Below are 11,041 nucleotides of genomic sequence, written 5' to 3' on the forward strand. Positions count from 1 at the left end.
CGGAGATGCCGTTGATGGAGAGGTGTCCCGTATAGCCGGTGAAGGGCGGGAGGGGTTTGAGTTCCGCGAGGGGTGGGGGGGCGAGGAGAGAGTCGAGGAGCTCGTGGCAGGGCGGAGAAGAGGCCTCGATCTTGGGGTCGAGCCAGCAGGCGCCGAGCAGCAGCTCGTTGCCGCCAGGGCCGCCGCCCGCGACGCCCGCGCACTTCATGCCGCGCCTCACCGCGACGCCAGAGCCGAGAGAGACCCCGCCACCACCATACTTAGATGCCGCCACCCTGTCGCGCTGTCTGGAATTAAAGAAAAACCAGGATTTAGTTAAAATAGATGATTATTTAAGCTAAAAATGTATTTCTAAACAAATATCACAAATTAGATATTTTTTATTTTGAAATTTAGTTGTTGTTATTCACACTATTTGCACAATTTACAATCATTTCACGATCTATTTTCAATTATGTGACAAACATTTCATTCTTTTACATGCAATCCAAAATCCAATTTACAGTCTGCCTCGCTGTCGAAAGCAACATAATAAGTAGGTAACGCAAATATGAACCGAGATATTGTGTTAAATGGTACCCATTTTGCCGCGTGCGGCTCGATCCGCCTCACTAAGCATTTGTGTTAAGATATATACTATTTTATTTACATTCGTACTACGCTCTATTTTCATAGTCTCCTTACAAAACTATGTTATAAAAACGTTTGATGTATAATACTTATGTTTTTGTTATTAGTTCACTTTGATAATTATAACTGCATCGTCATTTTCATTAGGTTTTTGTATTTTGTTTCTGTGTTTTGTTCAGTATTTTAGTAGTATATTCGCTGGCATAGTTATGTTATTAGTACCTAATTTGAACAAATAATACAATGAAAACCTACAATACTTGTAGGTTTTCATTCGGGATTGAACCTCTCATTTATTCAAATGAAATGTCATTTTTATTTTTAAATTTGCCTACATTGTCTCCTTTTTAAAATCAATATTTTTTTAATGTGTGTTGTGTGTAAATCCCGAATCATATTTCGTTTATTTATTTCTATCAAATTTAATGTCGAGTCTCTTTTTATATATCTAAAAATTCAACCATAAATTGTTTGTGTGTCTTGAACTAAAATTATGCATGCAGCAATTAATGTAATATTGTTTGTAGGAAGGCGATTTGCGGATAGCATAGCCGGTGGCATACTTACTGCAAACATGCACAATTAGGCTTGCTTGTGATGACCGTGTTTTTAGTTTATAACTAGTTTTCGCCCGCGACTGTGTTTTATTAAGATTAATTAAGATTCGATCTCAATAGGAATTTGTTCCTCTTTATTTGTTTTATTTATCGCTTAATTTGGTTTATCAGCTTGTTTAATATTTACCGTCAAGCTTTACGATTGATTAATTTATTGAATAAACATTTGGTAGTGATGTCTTCGAAAATGTCCAAATTTTACGGTAATTTCATACATTCATATATTTTATTAACTTTTTTCATATGTTTTCCACTAACAACGTTCTCAATAAACGAATTCAGCAAAAACGTCTAACATACAATCACTAATAGATGTTATTTTATAATATCAGGTATATGGACAATTAAATGATATTAGAACAAAAACTATTGTGTTATTTCAATTTACTCCAGATAGGCGAATGTACTAAACCAAATATCCTAGGCCGGCTGCCATTTCACTGAGTGTTGCACCAAATTCTATGTGGAAACGTGAGCATGCGGCTAAAGGACCGATATCACGCACAGTTGCCCAAGCATTGCGCGCAATTCGCAATAATCTAATAAAAAAACTGTTGATTATTATAAAAATTCGTCTCGGCTAGCCAAGAGCGTGGCCTTCTAGATTTTCGCAAAGTTATTGCGCCGGTCGTCGGCCCGTGGCGGGTTGCTGCAATGGATATAAAAAAACGTTTCATGATTTTTGTAATTGGGTTTTGAACGTGACTTATTGGTATTTGTTGACAAAGGGCGATGTATGGGCATTAAATATTGTAAGAAAATTTTCGCGGTTACAAAGCAATACCTATAAAGCAATATATATGTACATCGTACATATTAATAGAATTAGAAATACCGGCGATCTGCGTGGTTACTGACCCTGATAATTGTGTAGGGTTGTGTGCGTTCTATACAAAATACGATGGAAATATTTATACTGTAGTGTATCCATGCTCAAAATATGTAATACATGTTATATATTTGTGAGTAGTTTAGATATAGTACACGATCCGCTTCGTTTAGGACTTAATTACCGAAGGTAAACTTTTGGCAATTAAAATCAATCACATTTTAAACATCGTGATGATTAAATTCATAAAACAGCAACAGTGTCCCGATAGTTGTCATTATAATGATATATAATAAATGAACAGGTGAAAATATTTTTTTAAGTATAAGCCAATAACTGTTCCTATTTAAAACAAACTGGGGCTATAAGTTAATAATATAATATAATTAGATTCAAGCTACATATTCTTTTCATTTTTAAATGAAAGAGGTACCATTTTTAGTAAAAATATCGACCAAAACTGTTATTGGTAAATTGGTTGCAACGAATAGTTGCAATTTTTGCAATCACAAGAAAACAGCAGCTTGTTTGCAGCTATAAAATTAAATAATTGAATCTCTTTCACGTCAACTTTATATCTATTTGGTTGACTGAATTATTACCTGAATTAACAACATAAAAATATAACTCTTTGTATGTATGAATAATATGCTGCATGAGGATGAAGTGAATTAGATACTTTATATTTTTGATCAAATCCATCAAAAATTACAGCAGTGCAATTAATAAATAAACAGTGAACTATCACTATTATTTCGAGAATTCCAATCGATTGACAATTTCGAGGTCACTCGATAATGTCAACCAAAACTCGATATCGAATCAAATCGAGTAAACAATCGATGTAGTCTGAATTGGAAAGAAAGTTGAGGTCCGGTTAGCTACGCGCTCGGCTGCTTCAGTGAAAGTCAGTAAACAGAGCCTAGGGCCTTCACGTCGCGGTTATCATTCGTCTTTTCTTATTTACAGTACAAGTTGTACATGTTTCGTTTGCAATTTGAACGTTAACATATTACGCTAAAGCGATATAAAACCAAAACAATAAAGAATATGATAAATTTTAGATATAGCGCCATCTAGTTTTACAGAGCGGAAACTCTGTACTACCGAATGGTTATTTAAATTTTACAAATGGACGTTAAATGCAATAATGTTTTATTTGTAGTATCGTATTATTGTGTATCACGTATAATTTTTGAATATTAATATTTGTTTAAAATGTTTCATTTCAAGTCTTTAATGTCGGCGTACTAAATAACACAAACTAAAAAGCTGTCTGCTGATCTGAATTTAAATTTTCGCAGTCATTTCGAATGCCAAGTAAGTGGAGTAGAATAACTGCTAAGTTATTTCTGAGAGTTCTTTTTAAAGCATCGTTAACTTAATAATTTTACTGACATAGAAAAGCTTTTAAATATTAAGCGCTGGTCCAAAATTGGATATTTAAATTTGTAGATTTAATATCCGTTACTATTTTAATAGAATTGTGATTTAACATTTTAAAATATTTTTTTGTAGGCTTTCCATAAATAAATTAAAACGAGCTCCATCTTTTATACTATTGCAATCTTTACAGATATTTATCTCTCAATATTCTCTATATATCTCTCTTTTTGTGAAAGAAAGTTCTTAGATATTACGATTTCTATATAAAAGTCTAGATGCCATGTCCGGCTAAATATAGAGAAGTCTAAAACGGTCTTCCAGCCTTGAGGTAGGTTAAATCTGGCGGCTCTAAGGCATTTACCGCAAGCCATTGTGAATCAGCACCGTGAAAATCGAAAACTTGACCGAGCGCGCGCAATTAAACCGCTTAACGCACTATGTCAAGGTTGAATTTCCCCTGCGCAAGTTTGGCTGTTACGTCCTATGGGTATCGAGGTACACTTTACGCTACTGACACACTTCCGCGTAGTACCGTTAGCCGGCCCTGTTCCGTTCTTCCGTCTCTTTCGCTCTCGTCGCTCCGCGTATCTCTCTCTCTGTCTGCGTGCGACAATTTTTCGATGCGGGCGCAGCATGTGGGTTGGCCCGAAAATTTAGTTCGTGATAGGATTTTTTTCGAAGTGGGGGCAATGTGGACCAGGTCAGAATGGGTAAGGGGGTCACGTTGGTGGCTCGCATCACGTTGTGTGTATCCTGATTGAATAATTGCTGAATAAATCGCTCTCAAAATTGCTCGCCGAATATGTAATGAGACGAAATATAAAATGACTTTTGGTTCGACTTATTTACCCGAATCATCGACTGCAGAAAATGTTCCTACCTCTATATTGAGCTTTTACTTATCTCTGTGGAATAATAAGAAACATCCGTATTTGGTGCTACCCATCACTAGATACTATAAAGCAAAGTCGCTTCCCGCGTCTATTGTATGTTTCATAAATATGTTTCGTATGTTTAGATCTTTAAACCTACAGAAAGGATTTTGATGATTTTTTTTAAATAGATAGACTGATTCAAGAAGTAGCGTTATATATATATATATATATATATATATATATTAGCGCTTCTAAACGAAGTCTGGATAAGAATGAATGTTTGAATTGAGAGGCATGCCTTAATATTTTATTGGAATGTAAATTGCATTAACTAAATATTAGGTATATTGCGAAAGCTGATAAGACGTATAAGATATTATCTGTAATAAGGATTTAGTTCAGTTATAAAATAAAACATAATATCTATATATATAAAATTCTCGTGTCACAGTTTTCGTTGCCATACTCCTCCGAAACGGCTTGACCGATTCCTCTGAAATTTGGTAAGCATATTGGGTAGGTCTGAGAATCGGCCAACATCTATTTTTTATCCCGATATTCCTACGGGATACGGACTTACGCGGGTGAAACCGCGGGGCGCAGCTAGTATTATTATATTTTTCTATAACCCGTATGTATAGACTAGATTTCACTTGTTTAACATAAACGTAGTTGATAGCTTATCGTACACAAAACAACTCCTGTTAATTACACATAATATAAATAAAAATATTTGTCATATTTCACGATTGTATAACTCTCTTATACTTTATATAATTGCATCAAAAATAATAAACATAAAAATATTTAATTTTGCATTTATTTAATTAATCGAACACTTATATTATTTACTTGAGTTGTAAATAAATACTTTCATAAAATAAGTTTATTAAAAATCGGTATAAAAATAAACAATGAAAAAATACTGAAGAAAAATCAGCTTAAAAAATAATACTATAAATAAATTAATAAGAAATCACCTCACAGCACATTCCACGACTCGCATAAAATCAAATACTTTCACTAGCAATATTTATTTATATTTAATAGACACGTAAATATTTCCAAAAAGCACAACTACACCGACACCCTCACTTCACAAGAGCACATCACTAACTGGGCTATTTAGTCCCGAAATGCAATAAAAATCAACTTTTAGGTAAACAATAGCGTGCTATTTCAGATCCTTACCGTTACCAGCTACCTTGCTATAAAATCACCGCCTGTAATAAAAGCCTACAGATAAACAACCATTCAAACGTTAACAATAGGTATGTACTTTTACGATCGCCGAAATTGGAAGTAAATATTCATGATTTTGTGGAATTCATTACTTATTTAAACAATGTCCGACTATATCTAACTAAGTTTGTAGTTAGTAGTAATTGCTCAGGCTATATGGTCTGAATTATATAAACTAAGTGATAGTTATAGATATCATTAATTTATATTAAAAAACGAATTTTCTCAATTCGTAGCGTAATTTTTCATGGTTTTTATATAACTCAAAGCATCAAAACAATGTGATTGATCTCGTATTCAATCAAATAACATTATTGCGTGGGAAAAGCAATAGAATATAATGTCTTCACAAGATCTTACAATCTCGAAGAAAAGACTTCAACGAGTGTATTGTTGGGTGATCGATTAATTTCTTTGCTCTGAGGAAATTCAATTTCAGTTAATTGCTGCAAGATATTATGTTTTTAACTATTTATAAACTTATTGATTTTCTGGAACAGTTATTTATTATTATTTATAACATGTTTTGTAACAGTTGTCCCTTATTTTACTCTCTGATCTTTAGTCCCTTTGATATTGCCGATAGCCAGAGAACAGTACAAATAGCGGTAGAGTGTTATCTGTTTGTAGTTAAAAACAATGGTTTGGACCCTAATCCTAATAGCCTAATATAAACATGACCTGCCTGTACCGTTACAACGGGTTCTGTCGCGTGATTTTGATGTCAATTTTTTTTTGGGAATTTTAACGCGATAAATACTATGTATTTAAAATGGAATACATGTTTAGAAATATGTTATGCAATAACAATGAGAAATGTATAATAGAAGATTTGTACAGTAGCCATGCGCAAATATTAAGCCATTCAGAAAGTATTGGATTAAACATTTATTATTAAAATGATAATTAATCAAGTTATGTGAAACAGTTTCTTGGTTTAATATTCACAGGGAGCAATTCGTATACTATTATTGCTGTTAATTACCGGATAGTTTACTATAACTACAATTTCCTTTGCTGATTAGTTCCACGAATAACCATATATTTACAAATTCTATAAATATGACAGTTTTTTTTCAGAATGCTTATAACACAAGCAGTTGTAGGGACACTGTTTAATCCCACAACTGATGGGTTATATATCGTTAGGATCAAGTGAACTTAACTGTACCGCTCAGTGGTTCAGTTAATTATTTCACAGCTCCATAGCGCGCTCAGGCATGCGTTGTGTAGACGCGGAGAGGAATACCTGATGGTCTCAATTAGTTTCCGAATAATGGTGTAAATTCCAACTGTTATTTTTTTACTTTCGTATAACAATTAACGAATAGGTTCATTTGACGACATTTATTTCAAGAGCCAAATTAATGGAAGTAAGGTCTTCTTAACAAAACTCGAATAATAGTATTGAATAAATCGCGTTTAAAATCCGTTAATTCGTCGACAAATTTTCAGAACTATACCTAATTTAATCTGACCACATGCGAGACAAGCTTTTAAATAGAAGGAATCATCAATATCATATGGACAATTCACAATCAAAAATTCAGAGGTATCAATACAAAAAAAAACCAGTCCAAATAATAGCCTCCTCCTTTTTTAAAGTCAGTTAAGAAGAATGGCCAAATTTCTCTCAAACAAACCGATGTGATAACTTAGTGTGATAACGAAATGTTATTGTATTTTTATCAAGATACTTTGATCCCACTTTTCAATCATTCTATATAATAGATATTAGGCGTAAAAAAATCGTATGATAATATGATAATGTAATGTTAATTAATAGAATATACAACATTTAAAAATACTCGAAGAATGGTTTGGAGCAGAGCACTGCAAGCTCCTGTGTCACATTATTTCAACGCGCGCAAAGCTAAATCTTTGTTAATATATTATTTTGCTTATTCATTTTTCATCATCATCATCAGTCCATACATGTTCCCACTGCAAACTGCTGGGACACAGGCCCCTTATGAGGGTTATATTGTTCTTTATAACTACTTGTAAATATTTATAAAACTGCAAAAACAAATAAAAGAAATTTAAGTATGACTCGGGGTTAATATTCCCGTTCTGTTATTGTAGAATATTCTCGTATTAATTAGATTACTGGTATAATCCTATTTATAATATTTTTTACTATTATCTAAATATAGTAACACATACTGCAATCTATTGAGACCATTAACAACTATTTCAAACAATATAAAGCAATATTGTATCGATGGAACGCGTCCACTTTTGAATTTTAATTTTTAGTTTTACAGCATTAAAATGCATGCATCATGGAATATTTTTAAGTATATCAAGGCATCGATGATGAGGCGGGATTCGAACCCGCACCCGCTCCACCAATAATGATAGTAATGTATATTATATAGTCAACAGTAACAGGGCTGAAAAAAACAAATCGTCGCTCTAAATTGTAGGAAATTCTAACTAACTAACTAATATTATGTATTATTTTCTAATATAAGAAAATAAATGCTTGTAACGTTTATGCACTATGTTGCAATTAATTAATTATAATATAAGTCAATAACCACTTGATGTATGTTAATAATGTATTATAATTCAAGTTTATTATTAATGTTACTGATTGAATAGATTAGAATGCTCGAAATATAAAAAATAAGTATGGATATAAAAGTAATTTTGTGTTCAATATAATATTTTTTGTTAAATGTTAAAATAAATAAAGAAAAAAATGCATGGATTATGCTTGTCTTCGCTGCCGGTTCTTTAAATTTTCTATAAATATATCATAACAATAAGAACACATGAATGCGTGGTTAATCATTTTCTGACTCTTCGTCTAGTTTACAAGCATCTAATTTGCATTATAATATGCAAACAGATTTGTCCAAACAGCTATAAACTTGAACAGAAAGGATTGTATTGTTCCAAAGAAAACATTTTAAATGGTAAATTTTGTCACAACTTCCTATTGATGGGTTCGAGGAATAAGGATTCAGAATAATTAGAACAGTTTAGAGAAAGCCTAATTGCGTTATACGACGGGAGCCGACGCGACACAGTTGCTTGTAGTTAAAGAGAATTGGTTAACAACATTTAAATTTTTGCAAGGTGTAATGAATGGAATTAGTAAATTCGTTGATATTTGCAAAAATTTGTTTAACAATACATGTTTTAAGTTAAAAAGTTTCATTACAATACTTACGCAGTATTGCGTAGAGGCAAAAATTTTAAACGTACACGCTGTAACTTTAAAGCGTTTGATTAAGTTTAATGAATGTTTAAAATTGAGGCTGAGTTATTACTTTTATGTTCGCCTCTTTAGATTGCTGGATCTGATTGAGAATCGTTTATTTTTGGGAGACATTGAGATACGTTATGATGAAGTAAGGCCATAAATAGTATAAAATCGATATAATGAGATAGGGATCATTGAAACCGAAGCTTCAAAATATGCTTTGTTTATATTAGACTTGCTTTTGCCCGCGACTTTCTTTGATACTTCTAACATACATAAACTCCGGTAATTAAAGATGTGTTATATATTCGTTAAGTTTTTTTTTTCTCGAACAAAACACACGAAAAATATTTACCTATTTCCGAAATCTGTTACGTCATAATTTTGACAGGAAAAAAACATATTCGACATTCAAATTTTCTGAGCAACCAATTACCGATACAGCACGGTCATCGTCCTTGCAGGGATAGCCGGGATGGGTCGTTACATCTAACGGGATTGGGGTCAGCGACCTGCGGGATCGTGACGTCATGACCTTGGACGTTTTTTGGACTCGAGTTGTTTGGGATGCTATTTCATCTCTTGAATGTAGATGTTTTGTTATTTATTCTTTTATTATGATTGCCACACACGACAATTCGATAGGGTATTATTAGAGAAGTAAAAACATTGTCCAATTCATACTTCTATACTAATAATATATAGGGACTGTATCTTTAATATAGGTTACTCTATAGTCTAACATAGACATCGGTCTTTTTCATTGTTTTATACCTATTTATGTACCTTAATGTAATTAGCTATAAGGTAAGTTAGATGAATTTTATTTTTTTAAATTTTGAATATAAACCTGAAGGGTTTATTTGTTTGAATGTGCTAATCTCCGAACGGAAGCGATTCCAAACTTTCTTCCACGGTTGAATATAATCGTGATTAATGAGTTCTTATATCTTATCTTATATCTTTAAACGAGCAATTCTTGTATATATATAATTGGAATTTCGGAATCGGCTACAACGATTTTCATGAAATTTAGTATATAGGGGGTTTCGGGGGCGATAAATCGATCTAGCTAGGAATCTTTTTTAGAAAATGTCATATTCGTCTTTTATTCGTGTTTCACGAAGTCGTTCATATTTTTTTATTATTCTGTCGGTAAGATCGAAAAATATTATTCATATTTCATCATTTTATTAGTATGTAATTCGTACTTAAATATAATTTCCAAAAAACACAATTTATAAAAAAACAAAAAAGAAAAATACCGAGCAAAGCTCGGTCATCCAGGTACTGCACATTATAAGACAAAAATATCCATATGTAAATATAATTGTAATGAGTAAATGGATGGCTTCTTCTACGGAAACGGTTAATTTTTTGAAAGAATTTGGATTATTTAAGTATAAACATTAGATAATAATGTAATTAAAGTCCGCTTAAATTTATAAATTATTTCAAACACTAAAGTATACGCTTCATTAATATTGCTTTAATTGATTATTATGTTGTGAGAGTATATTTTATAATTAAGTCATTTCTAGTTCAATAGACTGTTATGCATGTTTTTGTCATATGTTTAATATCATTTAAATGTATGAAATGTATAGTCCAACGTTCTCTGTGCACGGAAAATGTGAAAATAATAAAAAATGTACACCTATTATATGTATATACATATTAGACATTTCATTTATTTCGCTAAAAATATACAACATTTGTATATAAGTTTATTGACACAAGTAATGCCTTAGTGGCATTACTGAACACAAAAAGGTTCACTGGCCCTTTCCCCCATAATTAGGTTGATTTAATTTGTAGCAGTGGGGCAAAATTGCAGGTGTGTTTATTGTAGGTACATAGCGCAAGTGTTATTTTCCAGTTTAAGAGATAAAAAATATTGTCCTCATTCATTAATTTATACGAAGGTATTCCTTCCTTATTTAATAATACATTTTCTATTTAATTATTAAATTACAATGGTAAAAAGAGTCGATTATAATAATAATAATAATAATAATATACCTTTATTGAATTAAAATTAAAATTACATGGACAACAAAGATCCGTTACAAATTGAAAAGTTATAAAAGATTATTTACATATTATCGTAGAAGCGTGGCATAGAAACCCAAGATACCTCTACTAACACTGGTTAGAGTTTTTATGATCATGTTACTAGATGTAAAAAGAATATTTCTAAATCTAGCAACACGATGCCTGATCAACGCATCGAGAACCGGCACGCGGG

The 11,041-nt window shown here is 32.2% G+C and overlaps 1 protein-coding gene across 5 annotated transcripts in view; it reads right to left on the minus strand.

Moving 5' to 3' along the window:
- Positions 1-11,041, minus strand: part of LOC119829910 (ichor-like) — a 34,207-nt gene that overhangs the window by 3,058 nt on the left and 20,108 nt on the right. For 4 of the 5 annotated variants that reach the window (XR_005287823.1, XR_005287824.1, XR_005287822.1 and 1 more), the window contains exon 3: positions 7-287. Coding sequence is in view for 1 of the 5 variants with exons in the window: in XM_038352620.1 (XP_038208548.1) it covers positions 3-287; positions 5,318-5,343 (311 nt within the window). In the remaining 4 variants the exon portion in view is untranslated. Of the gene's footprint in view, positions 1-2; positions 288-5,317; positions 5,472-11,041 lie in introns of those variants that run through there. The other variant, XM_038352620.1, reaches the window with a different exon arrangement.

The sequence above is a fragment of the Zerene cesonia genome, chromosome 11 (assembly GCF_012273895.1).
Source record: "Zerene cesonia ecotype Mississippi chromosome 11, Zerene_cesonia_1.1, whole genome shotgun sequence".
NCBI classification, from domain to species: Eukaryota; Metazoa; Arthropoda; class Insecta; order Lepidoptera; family Pieridae; genus Zerene; species Zerene cesonia.